General features: G+C 40.4%; 1 protein-coding gene across 1 annotated transcript in view; it reads left to right on the forward strand.

Annotated features, from left to right (window-relative positions):
• Positions 1–25,492, forward strand: part of GLRA3 (glycine receptor alpha 3) — a 130,363-nt gene that overhangs the window by 79,465 nt on the left and 25,406 nt on the right. The window contains exons 4-6 of the mRNA XM_074991865.1: positions 1,192–1,415; positions 7,938–8,020; positions 22,065–22,202. Coding sequence (XP_074847966.1) covers positions 1,192–1,415; positions 7,938–8,020; positions 22,065–22,202 — 445 coding nt within the window. The remainder of the gene's footprint in view (positions 1–1,191; positions 1,416–7,937; positions 8,021–22,064; positions 22,203–25,492) is intronic.

The raw sequence follows: 25,492 nt of genomic DNA on the forward strand, positions 1-25,492 counted from the left end.
TGGAGACATGACACAATTAAATTCTGATAAATCTACCTTCTACAGAACATTCCCAAAAATATCTACCAACAATTATTTAACGTAATTAATCTAGGAGTTTGTACAGATGTTCAGATGTTACAAAATAAATCTCTCAAAATCTGAAGCTATGCCAAACTGTCTTCATGATACTATCAAATATAAGCCTCAAACTTTCTTTTTTCATTTAAATGAACTAATAAAAAATTAAGTACCTGGAGATTTTTCTTATTCCCTTGATTAATTCCCTTTCAAAAGTTAACTTTCCTTTTTCCTCAGTAAAATACATAAAAATGCTTTATGTGAAAATGACATATGACTCAATGTATAAATGCTATCCAAATGTGCTGGTTACTAGTGCTTTCTTGCTTACTGAGACCATTTTTGTACTTTATTTTTGTCCTTTACTCTCATCACTCAGCTGGAGACTGTTTAATCCCAGAACCAAAAGAAAAAATTAGTTTTATAAAGAATGACAGTCCCCAACTTTAAATTATGTCTTGTGTTATATTAGTCACTGCTTCCCTTTATATCAGTGTCACAGAAGGAGATGGAGTGGAATTCAAGTCAAGCATTAAATTCTCTTATGACTTTAACCTTCAGAAATTTGTGATAAAGCAGCGGTTAAAGCAGAAGCCTGACAATACTGTGTTTTCCATAACTGCAATGTACATTGCCTGTGTGCACCTGGCAGCGCTGTCTTTGATTTAATTTAAAAAGTCCTTGCAATAATATTCGTGAAAAAATAAGTTAATCATGTTATGACTAATGGCAGATTTCATTTAGATAAAATATTTCTAGTCTTTGGGGTTGTGAAGAACCACCCAGCTATACTATAGGGTGGAGTTTGAGGTGAGGTCTATCTTCAGTGCTAAATTGCCTTAATACAGCCCTAGGTATGATTGCTTCCAGCTGTCCTGAAAAGTATCTTTGCCACTACCTATTGTATCATTACTAATCATTACAAATAAGCCCTGTGTTATACAGGAGGTTAAGCTAAATGACTACATTGGTCCCTTCTAGGCTTAAAATCTAAGAAGCAAGGTATCCTGATGGTATGTAGGGATGTAATCATTTGTGATCAATTGAAGGCTAGGACATTACACAGCTAAGTGATAAAATACAAAGTAAAGCCTCATCCTTGATATTTTGCCTGTTTTGTTTTTCACTTAGGATTACCGAGTAAATATCTTTCTCCGTCAGAACTGGAATGATCCACGCCTTGCATATAGTGAATATCCAGATGACTCTCTGGATTTAGATCCATCCATGTTGGACTCTATTTGGAAACCTGATTTGTTCTTTGCCAACGAAAAAGGTGCCAATTTTCATGAAGTTACAACGGACAACAAGTTGTTACGAATTTTCAAAAATGGGAATGTTCTTTATTCTATCAGGTGAGTCTCCAACAAAGGAATCTTTTTGACTTTTAATTGGCAGGGACACTTGAAACAAGTTATCTCCAATTGTTATTTATGCAATTTATGCAATTGTGCAATGAAGTAAATGTGAGTTTTGAGTGCTGAATTGCTATTATAATAACCCCTTCAGGCGTTAACAGACAACAGAGCTCATTTTACTGGGCATTTTACTTACACTTAGTAAGAGATCATACCTCACTGAAGAGCTTATGATCTTAATAGATAAGACAGCATATGGGTGAACATAAATTATCCCCATTTTCCAGGTAAAGAACTAAATCATGGAGCTAGTAAACGGCTTGTCCAAAGGCACACAGGAAGTTTTTAGCACTGCCAGGGACAAAACCGATCTCCAGAGCTTTAGTATTTGGGCAGTAAATTGATTGAAGTTCAAGCCTTCATTTTAAATATTTGCCATGATCACAAAGTTTCTGGGAACCGGAGATGATGCTTTCTTTGTAGTTCTATCCTTCCACCCTACAATTTCCTCCTGCAATAGATTCCAACAGCTAGCCCTGTCTCACAGCCCTCAGACCCTTTTCTCCCCCCAAAAAACATCCCCAAACCATCCTTACTATGAGCCTTTGGAAGAACCAGTATCACAACAGCTCTTTCCAGTTTCTTGCCAGGATTCAATGCCCCCTCTTTGGGGCCTACAGGAACACTAGGTGATAGCTCCTGTATGCTGCCTACCAGGTAGTGGAGCAAATACAAGACATAATGTGTTCATAAGTCCAGTGTTCTCTCTCCTTCACTTAATTGTTGTAGCTGCTCTTAAATGTGTCAACCAGAGACTGTTTCATACAGCAGTAATTATATCATACTCAAAAGCACTATTCATGCTTTATGGGGAGGGGAAAGTGCGGTGGCAACAGAAGTATTAACTTTTTTTTTCCATTTTGTAAAACTTTTTGGGAAGTTGTATATACCTAGCATACAATAAAACAAATATTGACAAAATCAGATTACTCTGATTACTGCCTTGCTTCTGATCCCCTCTTTCTCACTTCTCCAGCATTACTATAGCAGGCAATATTCCTATAAAGACCTAAGTCCAGAGCCTCACAAGGTATTTAGACACTTAATGCTGATTTAAGTCCTTAACATTAAAGGCTACTGACTTGTACATTTGAATGTTAGGCTTCAAAGCTTTCATAAGGTGTATATAATTGCTTTTAGCTTAGGATATCACCCCCTTGTTTGTAGAAACTGAATTGGAAGGAGATGATAATAATCAAATAAGGTGTGATTTCACTGTCCCATGTGCTATTCTACAAATTAGGACTAAACATCAATAAAAAAAAGCATTTCAGGAGTTAAGTTTCAGGGCCTGATTTTCTTTTTACATTCCAGCATTCACTAGACTCCACTTTATGCTGTCAGCAGTGTCTTAAAAAATCCAATCTACTTGAAAGATTTATTTGTAAAATAAAAAACTCTCACCATTGCAGTATTAAATGGCACTTTGATTTTACACCAAGAGGCTAAATTTTGTCACCTACACTTTAATTCATTTTTCTGTATTTCCTTCTGTTTTATGATAGTACATTAGAGAGCAAAATGTGCTGCTTCCCAGTTCATGTTTCACCTTGCATGATTTTCGGGTATTGCAGTCTACTGTGAGGACTTTGACACCAATAAAGCTGGAGTCTGCATACAAACCAACGAATTAGAAGACTGAACAAAATGTTCATCTCACATTTGGTTGCCCTATGGGGTGACGAGAGCTCAACAGATCCCTCTCCTTCCAATGAAACAGCTTGCTTTGAGTAGGAGGTGGGAACCCTGGTGAATTTCTTCATTGGTACTTCCATGTCTCAAGTAGACTATGTTGTCCAGTCTGTGACAATAGGAATCCCACACCATTCTCTTGCATGCATTCAGCCATTGACAGCTGGCTCTAAGGGGGCACAAAATACCCCCAGTTTGGAGCACAAGTAAGGAACAATGGTGTGTGAGCTATTCCCCAATTCTCTGATTCATCCTGCCATGCACTGGCAAAATGTCTCTTGGAGCATGTTCAGACACTACCATTTTGAGACATCACCGCCTTGCTAGAAGCATACAGCACAAACTGGCAAAGACAAGAGGTGGATATAAGGTCCAAATCCAAGCCCATTGAAATTTCTGGAAGTTTTGCTAATACATCAATGGAATTTGGTCTGGTTCAGATAGAACAGAAGAGATTGAGTGCACATTGAAAAGAATGTGACACTTTACTTTTCTAAAGGTAAAAAACAAACATTCATTGTGCTGAGAGCAGACTCAAATGAATTCACACAGTCCTTGCGGTGCCAAGATAATTCCAGTGATTACTCAACTATAATTTAATTGACAAAAAATTTCAGCATGAATAATAGACCCAATCCATGAAAAAAGACTCAAAATTGTATAATGAATATGTAATTGAATGTTTTATCTGAATTAAAGTTAATTTAGCATTTGATTAATAGGGACAAGGTAATTACAAAATTGTCATCTTTCAACAGAAAGTGTTGAAAACCCTTCAAGTTCTGAGTTTTTTTTTTCTTCAACCAAACATACTTGCAAGTGAGCAGAGGCAGACTGAAGTGAATGGGGAGTGCAGTCACATGTATATGTTAATGACCACGAAAGAGCTCCTTTTCAATTTAGACTTTGTTTTCAATTAGAATTTACATTTAGACTAGTAATTTAGCAAAGTAAAGACAAGGAATGAGATCATCAGTCAGCTTCCATAATGCTGACCATCTGTAACAGAGCAGTTGTGGTTTCTTCTTCTATGGGGATTCCCTGTCTACATGGGACACCCAACTGGTGTAAAGCGGGCATACCTGGAGCTATGAACACAGAACAGGCGTTGGGGGAGTGGGAAGGGATATTGGCAAAACATTCTAAGCACTATTGACCCATAGCTAATGGAACAATCCCTAATGCCCTTGCTCGACGTCAAAATGGATTAACTCCAGAGTCTTAGGGGCGCAAAGCTGCTAGAAAACCTTTTGCCTGATAATCTCGGGCATCAGCCACTGCCACTATTGTCAGATAATGCGCCCAGATTTCCTGCTACCATAAAACTTCCAGAACATGCACCTATATTTACCCTCCAACAGAGGTCCCATGGGAGGTCATTCTGTGACAATGCACTTACTATATTTTCGTGCCTTTTCTGAATTGTATTGGCTGCTACTGAGATTTATTTTTGCTGCCATCTTTCTCTGGTCAGTCACAATAGTTCTTTACTCAACCAGGGTTGTGATTGTAAAACAAAGTAATCACTGAGAAAGGTTATTTGCATCACTTTCCCCAGCAAGCCTTTTCTAGGTACTGGAATGGAGCCTAAAGAAATCATGTGGGGCTAAAAGTAGAAGTGTGTCATTAATAATAAAGTGATTAGAGATAGATAGTAAAATCTTTTTTAGCTTGCCATTTCTGCAGAAATGTGTATGTAGATCTTTTAATAGTCCATCTGCTCAATCAGAAACAAGCTTCATCTCATGACAGTGGGGCTTTTGGGTGGAAAAGTAATCCAGGGATCTGGCCCATTGTCTGTTTCCCAGGTCTGGGCTCTACTTAAAACTTAGGTCAATATAGCTATGGCACACAGTGAAAAACCCACGACCCTAAAGACTACGGTTTTGCTGACCTAACTCCCAGAGTAGGTGTGTCTAAGGCAATGGAAGAATGTTTCCATCAATCTAACTAACATTGCTCAGGGCAGTAGGTTCCTTCAGCTACAGGAAAACCTTTCTGTTGCTGTAGTCCGTGTACTACAGGCTTAGCTCTATTGCTACAGCACCTACAGAGCTGACATCGCCTCTTGCTGGTATAATTATCATGCGTCTGGGATGAGAGAGTTTATTAATATACTTGAAATCCTCTCAATTGAAAGTTCCCGCTTAGTGAGTGAAAACAAACTTTGATCCAAAGGAAGTTTTAAAAGGTTGATTGCATTTAGTTCTAATTCAAGATTCTATACTACTAAACTTTAATTTAACAATTATGTCTAATCAGCAAAATACCAGAAAGCACTTTTACAAATAAAGCTGTCCACTTTCTAAAACAGCAACACTATTTATATATTTACTTATGAATAAATTTCCACTTGATTATATTTAGGAACACTTCTCGTAGAATCAGTCAAAACGCTTCATGCTCACTTTTGATCACTGAATTTAATATTTCTGCATTAACACCTTTGCAAGGATTTATAAACGATAAATTATTCTTGTATCATAAAAGCTGCCTATTAGTCTGTGGAGAATAGAGAAACATGAAACATGAAAACCAGTTCCTGAAAACACTAACAATTCAAATGGGTAAAGTGAAATTTACAGTATTATGTGGGATAAGAAATCCTGCACTACCAAGAAAGATCTGCATTACCAAATAAACCTTTGCCATTTCTTATTCAAGCCTCCAAATCAGCAGAGCGTTTAAGCACATATTTAACTTTAAGCATGTGTGTAAGTTCCATCAAACTGAAGTCACTGGGTATGATACCCACGTACACTATGAATTACATTACATGGCCTTTTTATACTGCCAGAGTGATTGAAGGGGCTGTACTGCAAATACAAAGTAAGCTCACTGACTTCTATGGGACTTAAACACATATATAAGTCCTTTACTGATAAGGGCTTCATACAATTGAGCTTTATTGTCCCTTGTAGCACAGCCCCATGCAAAAGGACGTGAGGGGCTGCAGCACCTTAGCAGGAATAGCAAGTCTAGTTTGCCTCAAGAATTCCATAACACACTAGGGTGGCATGCCCAGAAATTGCTCTATTGCTACCTTCTGTGGCTGGCTAGGTCTACTAGAATGAGACTCGGTATTCCTGTACTCCATTTGGAATTACCTGTGTCTCAAGAAATGCTAGTAGGGAAAAATCTTCTTGCATAATTTTGACTGACTCCTTCATAGAAAGTGCATACGGAAGGAAGGGTCCTTTTAGGTTTCCAGTTTTCGCATACTGTAAATAAGCACACAGGTTTGCAAAAAGCCAAAAATCAAACTAATCTCATTTCAAAACAAAGCCAACAAAGCCATCCTTAAAAGACTCTGTGGCTACATCTGCACTCGTGGGTTTGGTGAACAAAACTGTGTTTTGTCAACAAAACCCAGGCAGTGTCCAGATTCCTAAAACATTCTGTCAACAGTAAATCAACAGAACGCAGCACTTTTGTTGGCAGCTTTATCCTGCTCCCCCATGAGGAAGACCACCTCAGTCAACAGATTCAGTCAACATAAAGCCAGTCTGGACATTCCAGGGATGGTCTCTTGACAGACAGGGCTTCCAGGACACTGGGCATCCCTGTCTGCTGTGATTCCGGTTGGCTGATTTGTTGAGAGAGCAGCTGGGCAATTCGACCACTGTGTCAAAAGAGTGGATCGCTCTTGATCCACTTGACAGTCTGGCCATGATCCGCAGTCAATAGATCATTCTAGCATAGACACAGCCTATGGATATGTCTATACTTACAGGGGTTGGCGCACTGCAATCGACCTTCCAGGGATAGATTTTGCCGTATGTGTGAAGATGCGGCAAAATCCATCTGTCTGGGCTCAGCCCAGATAACTTTTCTCCACCTTGCCCCTGCTTGCCAAAACAAGCAAGAAGCCATAAGCCAAAACAGACTGTGAGCCGAAAACTAGCCAACACACAACTCAACCCAAAGGCTAGCCAAATTCTGATCCACACTATATCATTTACATCAATATACTGATAATAAGCTATTCATATCTGTACACGCACAAAACTGAAAGGCCAATAAACTATCTCCATTATATGACTTCACAGTGGGAACTACAAAAGTAAGCCTGTTTTCTTTTTCTGTGCATTTCTTCTCTCTTATTTCTCCAGCAGGTATTGCACTAAATATCAATTATGGCCTTATTTTAATATAAGTTTAGTGCCTACAAAACTGCCAGCTGGTTGAAATATTATGGCAAGCACAAAATGCCAGTGGTTTGTGCCATTTAAAACCAGAGATGCATTTCTTTGGCATGATAATGACATCTGAAACATCACCTTGAACATGTTCATGTTGGGAATTTAACTGTATCCCCTTTCACAACAGAAATTCGTATATTTCTCTGCCAGCCAGAGTTACACCTGGCATAAATTGTGTAATTCCTGCAGAGGAGAGTATCCTGGCAAACTACGTGTCAAAGATTTGAAATACTGTATATCTTGTCTTTCTACTTTAATAGTAATTAAAAATGTCAAGGCACTACTGTGGAATACCCACCAAGTTAGAGAATATTGCTATACCACATAATATTATAGAATAAGTTTAGGTTGTGACTCTCAGATTTTTACCACCATGCAACGCAACATTCTTAGATTACAGACAGAAAAGTTCAGAGTTTTTTAAAAAGATAGTTGTTTGAAAATACAAATACATTAAGTTATTTTCACTACTATTAACCACAGGCATGTTAACACGTTTGGTCTGTGTCCCTCTGTGGTATTTCAAAGCATATATTTAATGAATAATCATTTTGCATTCTTTCAGATTGACTTTAATACTGTCCTGTCCAATGGATCTCAAAAATTTCCCAATGGATGTGCAAACATGTATAATGCAGCTGGAAAGTTGTAAGTGTGAACAAAGCATTCTTCTATAAATAACAGTATACAAATGAAAACACATGCTGGGAAAGAAAAGGTGCTAATGTAAACAATTCTTCCTTTTGTAAAGGAAGCATGTTTTGTTAATATTCTGTGCAATTATGATCTTCCCAGACAAGCACTGCTTAAACCTAAAAACTTATTGAAGAGCTCGAGATTGCCAACCACAGAGTAGTATTATTGAGATAGTAAATTACTTCTTAGCATAAATAAGGGGTGCAGATGTTAAGTATTTATTTCAAGAGTTTTTTGGAATCATTTCATAACTGTCCCATAATTCTAAAAGTCACTTATGAGTTTTGGCGAGACTTCTAGCTTCAGTCTGATTTCAGTGGCCTGTATTTCAATATTATAGTATTCAGTTTTTAGCATGCCTATCACATATTCTGTTCCTTTCTCAAAAATGTAATACTGTGTGTTGGTGTAAATTTTCATTTCTATTAATGAAGGTCACTAACATAAAAATATGGTCCCTCACTCACTTAAGGGCCCTTTCCTAAAGTCTTTCCTCAGAGTTGGAGCCCTACAAATTAAATTGAGAGACTAGTCAACATACTCTGAAAATACCCGGAAATTCACAAGGGCCCAGGAGGAAAAGTGTTAAGAGTCATCCACAGAATGGCTCTGCTCAGCCCAGCTCTGTAGAATTACAGTGTCCCCACTGGACGCCCATACCTGTGGCTTTTCTTAGGACCATACTGAGAGGGGAATTTTCCCAACATAAAGGAGAGCTGTGAAAATTAAATTCATCCCTTGGCTGAATTTATGAAGGAATCTCCAGTTGGCAAAGACAGGATGCTGTGCATCACCCATTTATTCCACCCCCTCAGGCCATTTACCTTTTCAACCATGCAACTCCCTGAATCCACAGAACATCCTTCACAGGATCTATGGAGAAGGCAGCATATTGAACACTCTCTGTAAGGGTGGTGCAGATCTACATATAGGAGGGACTATCCATGTAGCTGAACACAAAAATAAGTTCAAGTATTTACCATGTCAATACTTTTACTGACATCAGAGGACTGTATAATAAAGATTTATGGATGGACTCAATGAAACTTGTGCTACATAACCAGCGTGGCATTTAAGGTAGCTAGCAAAAACAGTAGGGAAGAAAAGGTCTAGTGGTATTAAGTTCTCCAATTTAAAATCAAACAAGTTTTAACACAAACACAGCATATATTATGTTCTAAGTATTCCACACTGCATAAGCAAAAGCAAGCATACTGATCTAAGTAATTTATATGCTATGTTTATTACGCCTCCACTTGAGTACACACATCTTCATAACTGGAAAAAAGATTTAAGACTTCAGATTAAAGGAACAGCTCAGTTGAAGTACATTTCAGTTAGAGAAAACAAAAATAATGCTTGATCACTCACCTCTCCATATGCTATGCATAATATCTATATCAAGATGTCCATTCAAACAAAATGCAAGAAGAATATGTAGAAACGTTATTTCCTTCAACAATCACAACAGAGCCCCTGCTATTTTTCCCCAATAACTAAGGCCCAGATGACTCCTCCATTGATACACAAATATAAAAATGAAGGGCAGCCTCTGCTTACAAAACTGCCTCCTGCTGGGAGAAAAAGCGGTTCAGCCACCTCCCCAGAACTATCCCCCACTTACTGACTTTGGGGCCTGCAGTGGAAATTCCTGGCATCTGAGCTAGTGCAGAGGCATGGGACATTCACACTGATGGTTTGGATCTCTCCTAGTCTCTGCCATGTTTGTCTTTTCTGTGAAGGGGACAAACCCCATCCTTACCAGGGGGATCTGGGATGATGTCTGGAAGATAGTTCATTCCCCACATCCCCTTCCCAAAGATGTTTCTACAAGAAGGGATGATGTGTACAGAAAGAGTCTGCACTAATAAGAAAGGAATTTTGAAAGGGTATGTATCAGTTAAGAATTGTGTAAGACTTGGTGATATACAAATCAAGACAAAAATATCTAGAATAAATTATAAATATACACCTTATGATGTGATTTTGGCACTGTATTTTAGCATTGGAATTAAAATGTTCATAAGTAAAAGTATTAATGCAATTCCTGTATCCAGAATGTGCATACAGGATTATTTAGAACATCAAGATAGAAGAACAAGTGCCTAACATGATGGATGAGTTATTACAGTGTTTCAGAACTTGGTGCATGTTGAAGGGTTTGAAGAGGTGTCATTTTTTTTAATTAGAATAAGGAGTGGCAGAGAGAAAGGTGAATAAATATCAGTGGGAGGTGATTCAACATGACTGAATTATTTGCCATATGGTTTTATTGCACACTTTGAAAACACAAATTACAAGGTGATTTTGAAAGTTACTCCAGCCTTTCATTTCAGTATGTAGACAGTAATACTGTCAAATAGGCTCTGAATGTCAGAATAATGGATGAGTATAACAGGAATTTCCATGACAAAAAACGTGGAATGGCAATGTTAGTTACTTGCTACAAAGGTCAAAGCACTTTCACTCATAACGCATAATCGCTATTTAAATAGACCTTTCATTGAGCACAACGGGAGACAGTTTTAATAACTGATGCCATGAACTGGATCTTTATCATTAAGTGTAACCACAAGCAAAGGTTACCATGAGGCAGTTTTATTGAGCATATACATATGCCAAATACATTTGCTATATATGAAAATGTTTCCACAAACAAAAATCACGTTTGACTGAACAAACTCAAGATGTCCTTTAAAAGCTCTTTTTGTATTCAGAAAGTTGAGAGTTTTAACATGCACCTTGAAATGTTAACTTGATCCAAAAATTTCTTAACATCCTTTTTGCATTTTCCCTCTCTTTTTTACCATATGCTATGGCTAGATTGTAGGGATTTGCTGACAGACATTTTTGTCGAAAGAGATCTCCTGGCAAAACTTATGTCAAAAGATGATAGTCAAACAGATCACAACAGTGATCCACTCTGGTGACAGAGAGTGGCCGGACTGTTCAGCTGCTCTACTGACAAAACGGCCGACTGGAAGCACAGCAGATTGGGCTGCCTGGTGTCCCAGAAGCCCTGTCTGGTGATAGAGGGCCACATGGAATGCCCAGACTAGCTTTCTGTCAACAGATGTCTGTCAACAAAGGCTTCATTCTTCATGGGGAGTGGAGTGCAGCTGTCGACACAAGTGCTGCATTCAGTCAACTTACTGCCGACAGAACGCCTTTGGAGTCTGGACGCTCCATGGATTTTGTTGGCAAAATTGCTGTTTTGCTGACAAAACCCTCTAGTGCAGACATAGCCACAGTAAGCACGGATAATAAAATGTCTGAAGAGTCTTATGAAATAGGATCTGCTTTGTTTTATAGAACCGTGCAGTAGCTCACAAATTCTCACAAACTGCCCCCGAGGGAACCAATACAACACTCACTAGCTGAATAGAACTATAAGTGTTCCAGCAGAACATTTTGTACTGAAGTCTTCACTTTAATCATCCATTTCACTGGAAGCAAATTCCCTGTTGCACAATCAGGTGGCACACAAAAATGGTGTTCACAGAAGAATGGGACAAAAATACAAATGATGTTTTTCCGTTGTAAGCAGAGGTTTTCAGCCACATGAGTAAATGGTGCATATCCTTATTCAAACAAGGGTAGGTTGTCACAGCTCTTGATTGCACAAAGTCATCAGAGGACATGCCCCTTATGCTCCCCACCGCCACACACACACAAACCTTGCTCTCCTGCTTTGCTCTGCTATGATTTATGATTCCAGACGTACACAAAGGGTTCAATTGCCCCATTTGTCCTCAGTGCAGTCAAGCAAACTGAGAAGGGGCAGAGAAGTCTGAGGTGGGTGGAAGAGCAGCTGGATGGAATTTCAGGAAATAAACTGCTCCATGAAAAGGGAAGAAGCAACTTACTCCCCACCAAGAGCAAGGGATGAGTAGAAGAGGAATTGTCATAGTTCATTCTCTGATATGCTCCTGTAGCAGCGCAGCTATGCATTGCTGTCCTTTAGTTAAGGCTTATTGCCACATTATGATTTAAGTCAAAGCACTTGAAACAATACTTTCATTATAATTGCATAGAAAATCAAAACACTAGCAAGTAAATGAATTAGCATAGATTCTGGAAGTCCTCATTCCATGTATGATACACCAGCTATTTATACAATACACCAGTTCATCTGTTCCTTGAATTTAACCACCTCTTTTATCAACAATAATTCTTTGCTCTTTTCCTTTCTTTAATGGGATTATTAGGTGGTCTCTTTATAAACACAAAACAAACAGAATAACTTGATTTTTCTATAAATACTTCATGAGGACAGAAGCTGGAACAATAAAGGTTATTTGTTTATAACTAATAACCAGAAACATTTTGGACAATTCTTTTTCCATCTATTTTTTCTCACCCTTTGGGGTTGAACGTGTAAACCTTACTCATGTGGGTTGTGCTGACATTTGTGTACTCCCTTTTAGTCAATGAGACTGCTTCCATGAGGATGTTCACCTGAGCAAAGATTTCAGGGCTCACTGTTATAAACAACAGCAAGTTGCAAGATGTACAACTTGTTTCTTACTAAAATTGCTATTAAAGACAAATGAGCATGTAGTGAAATAATGCTACTGCTTTGTGGCAGAATCTCAATCACCGTTGCTGTTGTTCCCTCTGCACGGGCTCTATGTGCATCACTTATTTACAGCTTTTCTCTCCAAATCATTGTTTGGTGATATGCTCCATCTTCAGCAGCCTTTGAGACAGCATTCCCAAGGTCTCGCTGACCCCAACCCCTTGGATCTGCAGCTGTGGTATGGGGACAGAGACATACCCTTAAATTATTAGATGGTGTAAGACTTTTTAATGGCAAATATTTTTTTTCTATTTTTCAAGAATGGGTTTTACCAAACTCTTAGCCCGTGGCTACACTAGTACCCCCGCCTTTTGAAAGGGGGATGCTAATAAGCCACTTCAGCAGGTGCTTATGAGGCACTGCCATGCATATGCAGCACTTCATTAGCATAATGGCAGCTGCACGCATTTCGAAAGTGCCGTTTTTGAAACGCACGACCCTGGTGTAGATGGGGACCTTTTGAAAGGACCTCCTGGATTTCAAAAGCCCCTTCTTCCTGAAACCAAATGAGAAGAAGGGGCTTTCAAAGTCCGGAGGTCCTTTCGAAAGGCCCCCATCTGCACCAGCACTTTCAAAATGCGTGTGGCTACCATTATGCTAATGAGGTGCTGCATATGCCTAGCAGCACATCATTAGCATCTGCTAAAGTGGCTTATTAGCATCCCCCTTTCAAAAGAGCATCCCCCCCTTTTCAAAAAGCCACGGCCACACTGAAACATACTTTTCTTTATCCTTACTAATTAAAATAGACTGGTTGGTAGCCCCCCGCATCTTAAAAAGAAAGACCAGATATCTTTTAAGAAGACATGCTGTAACTCAAATAGAAATGATGGAATTGATACAGGAATTGCTGGATGAGATTCTACAATGGGGTGGGGAACCCCCAGTCTGCAGTCTAGATCTGGACCACAGCTTGTCTGGATCCAGACCCTGAGCCAGCAGTGGAATGGAGGGTTTGGAGCCCAAGCCTCATGGGCTAGATTGGGCAAGTCGCTGTCTGGATTCAGACCATGGGCTCTTCTGGGGAACAAGGGCTGGTGGACAGGATGTGGCTCCAGGCTGCACTGCCACTTGCTGCTGTTCCTCCAGGTGGCGGAAGGAGATGGGGAGCAACAGTGGTGTCAGCAACCTGCCTGGAAGCTTCATGTAACACTTCTCTGATTGGCTGGAATTCTGGCCAATAAGAGCAATGGAGGGCAGTGCCTGGGAGCAGAGGTGAGGGGGTGCAAAGCCATGTGCATCCAGGGGTGAACAGGTAAGTGCACCCCACCACCCAGGCCTCACATCCCTCAACTTCCCTTGCACTGCTTCCCTCCCAGACCTTGCACCCCAAACTCCACCTCCTTCTGCTCAGACCCCACAGTTCTTTCCTGCACCCTTCCTCCCACTTACATTCTCTTGCCCAGACCACCATCTCTCTCCTACACCCCTTGCCACCCAGATCTCCCACCTCCACCCCACTCTGGCCCACATCACCCAATTCCCAATCTGCCCCTGCAAACTCCTTCCTGGCCAGATCCCATAGTCCTGGCCCCCATACAATCAAAGACCATATCAGTGAGGTTGTGTTTTCTGGTCAGTGTCCCCTGCCCAGAAAAAGGTTCCCTATCCCTGTTCCACAGCCTGAGTTATGTAGGAATTCATACTAGATGATCATAATGGTACCTTCTGACCTCAGAATTAATGACTCTATGAATTAAAAAGGAGGAAAATAAATGAATGGCAACTCTCATATGAAAAGAGCAGTGTTCATGCCAGGGCAGCTTGGGAGTTCTCTGATAATTTTATTTTGAATAACGCATGGAATAATGGTAATTAGAAACATACCTTATTCCTGTAGCATCTCTCCTCAGCACAATATTTCCCCATCATGGAGTTGCTTTTGTCTCTTTCTTGTTCAGTTTATCTTTTTTTGGCCTTGACTGCATTCTATTGATTCGTGGATTAATATTGTTTTGAGGAGGGGAAAAGACATCTTGCCTAGATTGTTTTAAAGAATTTCTGAAGTGTAATATTCCTTGAACCTTAAGCAATAAAAAAAAAAGTCATTGACTCAGGTAAAGATTGAGCCTGTTGACAAGGGAGAAATTGACCATGAAACACAAAGATATGCAAGGAAGTATAAAAATGCTTCCACTATCAGCTTATTATTTTAATTAATATATCCCTTCATGGTTAAGGTGGATAAGCTTTTTCCCTTTAATAGCTCCTTAATTACTCAGTCTTTATAGGCAATGAAGGATAATACAGTCCATCTTCTATACTTTTATGGGAAGATCCTCCCACTGACGTGTGTATGCACAGAGCTTTCCCCTATTTCTGCACTAAAGAGTTCAGCTGCTTGAGCAACATAATTTATTTCCTATCTTGAACCCCATGGAGAAAAAAACATGGGTCCAGACACCAGATAGGTGAAGTAGTAGTAGGTATCCTTCAGTCTGCATAGACTATGGATCGCGTCCTTTATAGTTTCAATTGAGGACTTCATTTACAGCGTCTACTGTGACTATGAAGACCCACATGAGAGTAACAGTCCTTGCTGCATCTCTTGCAGATGTGGTGGGTGTCTGGCAAGTCCTTAGTGTGCTTTCTGTGCGCTTGCTTCTCCTCTGCTAGCACAGTTTGTGCAGATGAGGACAGGAGTCATCATGCCAAAGGTGGGTCTGGGTGGGATGTAACGTGCCTATTGCTTCTCCCCACGCAGCCATAAACAGTTGATCCATTCTGAGATTGCACTGTCTTTCCAATTGCATTCCCACCAGGAGCAGCTGTGCCAGGAGAAAGGGTCACCATGACAGTAGCTATGGAGGCAAAGGATCCTCATGTGCCTGTAGTGTTGTGTGGAGAAACCAACTCCCCCACCTTTCCCAGTTATAACCATGGTGAGGAACTATCTCCATAAACAAGATTTACTCCCCATGATCCCCTTCTATGTGATTTACAAAGAGAGGGGGAGATCCAACCTTTTGTGATTCAGTTACCACAAGAATTTGTGAATATATTTATACACCTGTATGCAGAGGCAGCAGCTTTGGAACAGAGCAGGACGAGAACCACATGATGTTCAAATCAGTAAAAGAAAGTGGGGATGGCTAGGCCACACTCTCAGAAAACCGTCATCCAGCATCGTCCATCAGCCTCTCAAATGGAACCTGCAAAGAGAATGCAAAAGAGGAAGACCTTGGCCAATCTGGAGAAGATCTCGCGAGACTGAAGGACAACAACTGGGGTACTCTTGGAATCAGCTACAAGTTTTGTCCTGAGACAGAGTGAAGGGGAGGAGACTTGTAAATGACCCATGCTCCACCTTGAGTACAAGGATTTAAGTCAAGTGAGCCATACAGAGGGAGAAGAACTGCAGGAAGGAGGATGCTCATAATCTTATACCAGAAGCTCCCCTCCAGTGCAGAAAGGTCTCCCAAAAGGAAAAAAAAGGGTGCCACCAAATGCAGGGCTGGTGCTTCAGTCCACAGAGGCTCTTCCAAATTAATACTACACAGCTGGCATTCTGAAAGCTTGAGATGCATGCACTAGGTTTTAGGCATGCGGGGACTGAACTAGGCAGTAACTTTGCTTATTGCCATGTTCTTCTCCAACTTCAACAACATATTCACATCAGATTCTGCTAGAAACTATGTATTCTGCTCTTTTAAGGTAGTGGAGCACACAAGCAAGGAGGAGACTATGGTGTCACAGCTGCAGGAGGAGACATTTTATCAGAATAGTTTATAAGGCAATATGAAGGAGCAGCTACTCATGGAGACCCACAGGCTTGGCTCTTACCTTTCCTGTAGCTAGTCAGACTCCATGGGACCAGTAGACTGACTATGATTTCAAACCATCTCCCATCCCTGAAAGAAGAGCCTAGATTGCCCTTAATAAGATTTTTCAAGTAATCTTTCTCTTGATGTGGATTGATGTTGTATTTAGCCCTTAAGGAGCTACATAATTGACTGTTATTTCAAATTAGAAATTAATTACGTAATAGGACTAAAGAATTATAAATTTCCACACTAATTATTTCTTAAGCGAAACTTGACATATCAACATGTAAAATACTTGTCCTGTGCTACTGAGCTGGCACTGGATTTCAGGTCAGATTCAAACATTTGCCATATCTTTGCCTTTAGGAATTATAATCTGCAGGCAGATTCTCATTCTTTCCTCTCTCCTGAGAGCACACTATTGGGGTTGTCTTACAGGAAGAGAGTAAAATCACCAGTGTCAAAATGATATGTCTTACCTCATCTGGCTGCCTAGAGCAGTGTTTCTTAAAATTTTGAGACAACAGAAAACCAAACAATATTTTTTAATGCAGAACACGTATAGAAATTTTCTGAAAAAATTGTTGTCAAACCATAAACAAACAAAACAGCAACATATTCAATAAAAACAAAATGAATAATTTAACGGGTATTGTAGCAATGAAGAAGATTGTATCTGGTTTTAATAACAGAAAATATATACCATCAGTGTATTTATCCAAATGTTCGCAGCATATCCATGTGTTGTTCATGGAACGCCAGTGTTCTGTGGAACACGGTTTAACAAACGCTGACCCAGAGGATTGTTTGGATTCATATATCAAACCAAGATTACTCTTGAACACAAGCCTTAAATAGTAATAATAAAAATGATGAGACCAGAATTCATATATCGCTATGAGTAGGAGAACTGGGAGACAAACGTCTAGTTAAACCAAGCTCTTCCATGCTGAAACACTGGAGATCCTTAGGTTGTATGTTTATTTGTTAATGAAAAGAAAAGGAATGGACTTTTATGATGACAGTGCCCAATATTAGGAGATAAGAATCATGTCTTGTTCTACACGTTTTAAAGGTGATTATTGTATGGAAGAGATAATACATTGAAATTATACTAAAACATTTCTGATGCAATGTCAACTGGGAAATATTATATTTAATCTTTTAATCAGTAAAAGTTATTATATGAAAGAATCCCTTTTGGAAGCATATATTATGGTTAAGAGAGAAAAGCACAAAGTTGTTTTCCTTTTCTCCCCAAGGGCTAGACAATATTCAAGGCCCTGCTGTGTAGGAGGAAAACTGTGAATATGAGACAGGTGTTTCTTTGATGTAACCTTGTATACATGCTTTACGAACAAACAAATGGTGTCCTGCTTCCCTGAGCACAGTAGAAACAAACAAACAATCTCCTTGCTCCAAAATCCCACTATGCCTCTCCAGAGAGCTTTGTGCCCAAGAAGCTCTATATCTCAACCTAAAATGCACTGCAGATCTACAGGTAAAACAAGTATGTGGCTATCCAGGATACCTACAGTAACTCCATTCAGAACCTAAGTAAAATGTATTGGGGAGAAGTTTTTGTAGTATTTACCTGAAAAAAAATCAAAGATACTTTTATATAGTCACCATTCCAAACCCTAAATCAATCAGAAGCTTTACCTGGAGGTTTCAACACACTAGCATAATGTGAAACCCAGTGTAGAATACCTGCAAAATGAACATTTTCCACTGCAAAAGCATCACAGGCTTAAGAGCTGGTTGAAATAGAGAAGTATCTATTATAATTTCCCATTTCCAAGACCCCTTTTGGACTGCTAACCATTCCCAGAAAAATATTTAATGTAAGATTAAACACTGACATCAAAACCTCTCATACCCAGCAGATACTTTCAGTTTCACCATGTAGAATCCTAAAGATTTTAACAGGAGTGTCATCTACCAAATCCCATGGATCTGTGTCTCATGTGTACAGGTTGCAATGCTGAACACTGACCTCTCTGGTCTAGCAACATGCGTGGTCCACGTATGCTCCTGGATCAGAGAGCCTGAGAGCCTAAGGGCAGGAAGACCTGCCAGAGCCAACAGCCTCATCAGCCTGGCTGGGGTCAGCATAGAATTGAGGCTGGAGCCCCTTGGCAGACCCAGGGAGCACTGAGCTAAGGCTGGCTCCCCAGGGAATCCAGCTGGAGCCCTATGGCAGAAGGTAAGAGTTTGGCTCCCCCGACCCCCTAAAAGAGTAAGCAAGCAGCCCAGTGGGTGGGATACCTGCTGGGAGATAGTCTGCCTGCAGCATAAGGCAGGCTGGGGGAAGCCAGCAAACTCTAATGTTCAGAACCTGTCAGGTCCCATCCATGCCAGACAAGGAAATTGCAATGAGCAGTAAAATTCAATCACACACCAATGCCAAGGCATCCTGGGACAATGCTTCCATTGTCAGGAGTATTACTCAGAAGCTCAGGCCCGGCCAGCTGTGACTACTGCATAGCTTTTCTTCCTAGGTGACCTCCCAGAAGACTCCATGTTTTCTGCTACATCTCCACAAATGACACCCAATCCTCCTGCCAAACGGTAATTTTGGAGGGAAATAAAAGAATAAACTAGACTTTTCTATTTTTGTTTATGTCGCAGTTCAGGACACCTACATTTGTATTGCTCTGATCTTGTCCTCACACAACAAGTGGTCAGTAGATGAAAGTCCTGTCTTGCAGGCAAAGTTTCAAAAGGCTGAGATCTTGCATAATCATAACCAAGAGTAAAACTGAATTTTAGTACAGTGAATTTCTAAACTACATTCAATACGGTTTCTCCAGTATATAGCAGGAAATCATCATATCCATATATTTATTTTTGATTTGAAAACACAGGAAAAATGTTTGCAGGAATACAGGAACATCTGGCAAAGTATAGACCGCTCATTGGTCAGTATTCAAAACCAAGTCTAGATTAACCTAAAGGAGTCAGAGCTCACCTCCTTATCACCCCGTACGTAAGTGTTATACCATGTAAACCTTACATCCAAAGGCCAAATTGAGAAGCAATGAGCAAAAGGGTGTAAGTTGTATGTTAGCAAGGGATCTAGTGTTAAACCAATGAGCTGAGAAGACAGTGTATATTCCACCATTTTGTAGTCTTTTAGATTGGACTCACCTCTACATTTGGTCTTTTGCACCTTGATAAGTCATTTATCTTATAATGTGGAGCTATAAAACGGCATTTGAGATATTGGAAAAAGCGAAACCTGCATTTGCGTGTCTATTTAAACAGAAAAACTATGTAATGTCATTATATCAACACTTACATAAATTATTAATATTTTAAAACAAACTGTGTCACATAAAATCTGGTGACCAAGGTACATGGTAATTAAAACGTACATTATAAGTGAATGAATCTGATGTAGTGAAATATATTTTGACATAGCAGTTGTTTCTTGTCAGTTCAATGACTTTTTCTCTGGGGATATGTCTGCTAGCTATAATGCACATGCTTCAAATGATAATCTGTTTCTACACAGAGATGTTTTTTGTCTGAGTTGTAATACTGAGGTTTCATAGTTTTGAACAATCAATGGTGGATTTTAAAGCTGGTTGTGTTACAGAACGTCTTGTGCCATAAAAAAAAAAAGACATAAAATTGAGTTTCACCACATAAATGCAATGTAAAAATAAAACGAAGTCTCTGAAACAAGGGCTAATCTTAACTAGAGGTAGGTAGCATGTCTGCTTCAAACTGAAAATGTTGTGGTCTCACTTTCCACACAGTCCTCCAGTCCCTCAGAGATAAACATTAATGAAATAATAGTGACAGAGGCTGAGGCCACATTAGCCCCCTCCTTTTGGAGGAGGCCTGGTAAACAGGCACTTCAACAGATGCTAACGAGCTGCTGCCATGAATATGCAGTGCCTTATTAGCATAATGGCAGCCACACGCGATTTGGAAGTGCCACTTTTGGAACACACACTGCTTGCGTAGTGGGGGCCTTTCAAAAGGACAACCCTGACATTGAAAGCCCCTTCCTCCCATCTGGTTTTGGAAATAAGGGGCTTTTGAAATCAGGGAGTGGTTTCAAAAGGCCTCTGCTACACAGGTGGTATGCACTTCACAACAGGCACTTTTGAGCTGCACATGTCCACCAGTATGCTAATGAGTTGCTGCATATTCATGGGAGTGCCTCATTAGTATTTCCCAAAGTGCCTCATTACCATGCCCCCTCTGAAAGGAGAGGGCTAGTGTGGCCACAGCCAGAGCGTTTGTGGAGAATTTGTTTACCATGCTGCTCAAGGAACATTTGGAGCCATGGACGAGTTTGAGAATTGTGGCAAACTGCATTAAAAGAATTTAACTAGTGCGATGTATGACCATAGTATGGGTAGGGTACGCAGTAAGGTTATCCCATTTCTTTCAGGTGCTAACTCAGACTTTTGGCATTCTATGACTGAGCGGTATATAGACTCAGACAAGTAATAATTATGTCACTGAACGTGAAAGAGGTCAAAGTTCATAGATTTTCTCACGCATAAGCTGCATCTACACTAACTATTTTGAAGTAGCAGGCCCAAGTTCAAAATAGCATGTGTCATGTCTACGCATGCCGTGTGCTACTTCAAAGCTACCTTAGGCGATGAGACATTGAAATCACTATCCGGCTACGTCTACACGTGCCCCAAACTTCAAAATGGCCACTTCGAAGTTTACTAATGAAGCACTGAAATGCATATTCAGTGCTTCATTAGCATGTGGGCAGCCGCGGCGCTTCAAAATTGACGCGCCTGGCTGCCGCGCATCTTGTCCAGATGGGGCTCCTTTTTGAAAGGACGCCGCCTACTTCGAAGTCCCCTTATTCCCATGAGCTGATGGGAGTAAGGGGACTTCGAAGGAGGCAGGGTCCTTTCGAAAAGGAGCCCCATCTGGATGAGCCACACGGCGGCGAGGTGCGTCAATTTCGAAGTGCCATGGCTGCCTGCATGCTCATGAAGCGCTGAATATGCATTTCAGCGCTTCATTAGTAAACTTTGAAATGGCCATTTGCGTGGCCATTTCGAAGTTTGGGGCACGTGTAGACACAGCCTCTGATAGCAGTTTGATAGTTAATCACAATTGTTTTTCTTTCTGGATTTGCACCTGTTTCAAAAGAAAAAAAATGTCTTTTCAAACCAGATATGGCTTCAGTCCTTAAAAGAGAACTGTGGGGTTTCACCTGTATAACCTCCCACTGACTGGGGCTGAAATCTCTTCAGACCAATTGAGAGCCAGGACGAAAAAGTGTGTATGGAACGATTTCAAACGTCTTTGTAACTTCACATGATTTAAATCAAATGGGCCAAAACTATCTATCCCCTTTAATAATGAGAGGATAAAGTTTACAAAAGCACCTGAGGAACTTAAGCATCCATCTTCCTTAGGCACTTTTCAAAATCTCTCCCTCAATCCATTTGACCATATGTTTTCAGGAGGATCCGTATAAATAATTGTCAGCCTAGATCTGCATGACTGAGATGAGGACTGATCCTCTTTGGCTGACAGATATAATGGAACCTGCTATTTTTCTCCAGCTGATCTCATTCATGTAGGATATAGTTATTTGGTGCATCACACACATTTTGAAAAGACTTTGCAGTAGACTTATGGTTTGTTCTTTTTGTTTTTCTAGTTGGATACACAATGAACGATCTCATTTTTGAATGGCAAGAAAAGGGAGCTGTGCAGGTAGCAGAAGGGCTCACTCTGCCACAGTTTCTGTTGAAAGAAGAGAAAGATTTATGTTATTGCACCAAACATTACAATACAGGTAGGAGAGTTTCCTAGTGCATTACAACTGGAAAGACAGCTGCTGCTATTTTCTGTTGTCTTAAATACATCATTTAACACATCTCAATATTATAAAGCACCGGGAGATTACCATGACCTTTAAGTGTTAACATAATTAAATAAAACAGTTGCCTGACCATTGAAAAGATTTCTACATTTTCTTATAAAAGTTTATTTAGGAAAGACAGACATCTGAAATATACCAGTTGTTCAGAGAAGTGTCACCCACCACGTCAGCCAAGTTTCCTTGATCTGCAAGTGACTATGTGGGCAGCACTTTGCACCTATATGGATCCCCATTAAGTGGGGCTTCATGTGGGCACAGGGGTCTTCCGACATAGAGGCCTTTGTGGCGCTGTGGCCTCACACTGCACCACCCCTGAGATTAGCTGAAAGAAGAGGCTAAATAGTTAAAGTTCTCTGTAAAATACCTTTGACATTGCTTTTTTGATTAAAATGTGTAGAACAGTCATTGTAATAAATTATTTGTCATTGTCATATGTAACACCATGAATCTCTAAGCTGATACAGGACTGCCTGGTGGTGTTTGTTTGTTTGTTTTTTTGGTGAAGCTATACAGACCAACATGGCTACCCCTCTGAAGCTGCTTCTGCACACCAGAATCTTCTGAGAGACCAGCGCCTTCTTCCGGAAGATCCGTGGAGCGTCTACACATGTAAGGTGTTCTTCCAGAAAGAATCTGGAGAAGGCGCCTCATCTTTTGGATTCTGTACTCAGCTGTGGAATAAGGAAGAGAACCTTCTTCCAGAAGATTCTTCTGGGAGAAAGCATGTGTAGACGCTTGCGGACCACTTCTTCCAGGAAAAAAAAAATTAGTAGATGCTTAGTACCACCCCCCCAGTTGACAAGCCTGCCTCCCAGCACCTTCTGGCACCCTCCAATCAGGTCCTCCCTCCCCTCCCAGTGCCTCCTGCAGAACAGCTATTTAATGGCCTGCAGAAAGTGCTGGGAGGAAAAGAGAGAGGCAGGATGCACTTGGGGGTTGGGCGGCATGAAAAGATGGGGGAAGGGCAGAGTGGGGATGGGAAGAAGGAGGGTGCGGTAAGGCCTAGAGGAGTGGGGACATGCCTGACATGGAGTGAGGGTCAAGCACCTGCCAGGCAGACAGGATGTTAGTAGCTAGACTGAGATGTAGCCTATACACAACTGTGGGGGACTGTTCAGAGACATGCCGTTACCTACCACAAACAGCATCCACGCAGCACACACAGATGATATCTTACTCCTTCGCTTCCACTTTCGAGCTGTGCCTTCTGTGACGCACCTCTCAGGATGGGCAGCTCACAGCTGAGATCAGAGGCTTTATTTTATTTTCCAGTCTTCATTGTGGAGTTACTTCCATAAGATTAGAAGAATTTTTTTGGAAGCTGGGGGGAGGCTGTTTTAGTCTTCCCATCTTTTGCTTTCTCTTTCTACAGTCGGCATCATTATCTACAGTTGCGTGGGCAATAAGGGAGGCTGGCAGGAGAATGCAGTAACCCACGTGTTTCATTTCCATCTATTATATTTTGCTAATACGTAATCATTTACGTGCAGTTTGTGCTTGAGGATTCATTGTTTATGTAGGGTTCGTGTAATGTGAATCTGTGTACTGATACTCCATCAAAACATGATGTGAGGAAAAATAATTGATTGTCATTTTTGAAAACTGAAACCTCTCAACCAAGCATATATCAGAGTAGACTAAAAGGTCTGTTAATAGAAGATGCTTCATAACAGCAGATAGCGTTTGCTAAATGCCCAGCTATTATTTCAATACAGATGTAGTTACAGAAGAAGATTTGAAGATCTTTTCCGAGGTTTGCTCTAAACAAAACAATCAAGAGCCAGCCTGTGAGATGTTTTAACATTAACTGATGAAGTTTCAACATGGTAAATGAGTCTCATGGGTGCTCCAGGTGTAACTGAAAATTAACCCCTCTGAGTATATAGAGTTCAGGTCATTTGGCAACTGAAACTGCTGCCAAATACAGAACCATAACAATTCCAACAGAGCCCAGCAATGGACTCTCTCATCCTGTTTCTAACATTGGCTATCACCATTAAGCAATATCCCTGCTCACTGCCCTTTAGGTCCACGTGGCCCTGCTGCCAGCAATACGCAACATTCCCATTCACTGTTCCACAAAACATTTGCTATGAACACAGCCCATAATAATCAGAAAATCACTAGATCAGAGCCCTATCCACTTTTTGTAACCTACAGAGATGGCTTTGCCTTCCTCACATTACCTCATCTGTATACACCACCTACGGCACACATAACTTCTCCTTTCATAGGCCCATAAAACATACAACCTTAACTCTGACCGGTCTGGGGAAAAAAAAACAAAACAAAAAAAAAATACTTCTTCCTTATCACACTGTCCAGACATCAACACTATATACATCACAGACAAAAAATATCTCCAAATTGTAAGCAAATCCTTTCATTCAGCATGACTCTAAAAACAAACAGCAACGTAAAGCCAGCAACTTAAAGCCAGCCAACTGACCATCGTAAGGCTATACCAGACTGTTATCTAAGCAGTCAGAAAACACCTATTTCGAAAAATTATGCCAGACCAAACTACAGGTTGCATGTTTTCCATGAAGAGAGAAGGGTTCCATCTTCAGAGCTGGACTCCGAGCCAGCAGCCATTAGTCCCCGGCTGCCCAGCTTTGAAGGCAGTGCCACCACAAGCAGCATGCAGAATGTAGCAATTGCCACAGTCCCCACCCCTAGAATCACATATGTTTTGTGAGTACATGTGGGCAATGAAGTGTGTTAAAGGTAAAAATCACAGGTGTAAATTGCGATGGGTAAGTGAGGACCTAATTTATGGCCAGACTTCTTTTTTCTTTTTTTTTTGTATGGTTTTGCTGGTGGTATATGTGCTTGGGTAACCTTAAATAATGAAGTTTATTTCACAGATGTTGATTTTTAACCTTGTAAAATTTTCTGACAGGGGAGAAAGTGGAGATACAGTGTTAAGCAGCATTTCAGAAATGACTAGAACAGAATCATTGAAAAATCTACATGTCACTGAGGGGAAAAAAATCTTTTTACTGATCACAGTAAACTCAGATAACCCATTTGCCCAATAGTGATACTGATGATGGCTCAGTGAAGAAAGCAAAAACTGATCTTCCTTTGACAAAGGAGGATCAATACATTCAACACCTTTCTTTATATGAACCTTGGCTCATTTTGCCCCTTCTTCTAAAAGTCAAAAAAAAACAAAGACAAAAGCACAAACAAAGAGAACC

This window comes from Carettochelys insculpta, chromosome 4 (assembly GCF_033958435.1).
Source record: "Carettochelys insculpta isolate YL-2023 chromosome 4, ASM3395843v1, whole genome shotgun sequence".
In the NCBI taxonomy this organism is placed as follows: domain Eukaryota; kingdom Metazoa; phylum Chordata; order Testudines; family Carettochelyidae; genus Carettochelys; species Carettochelys insculpta.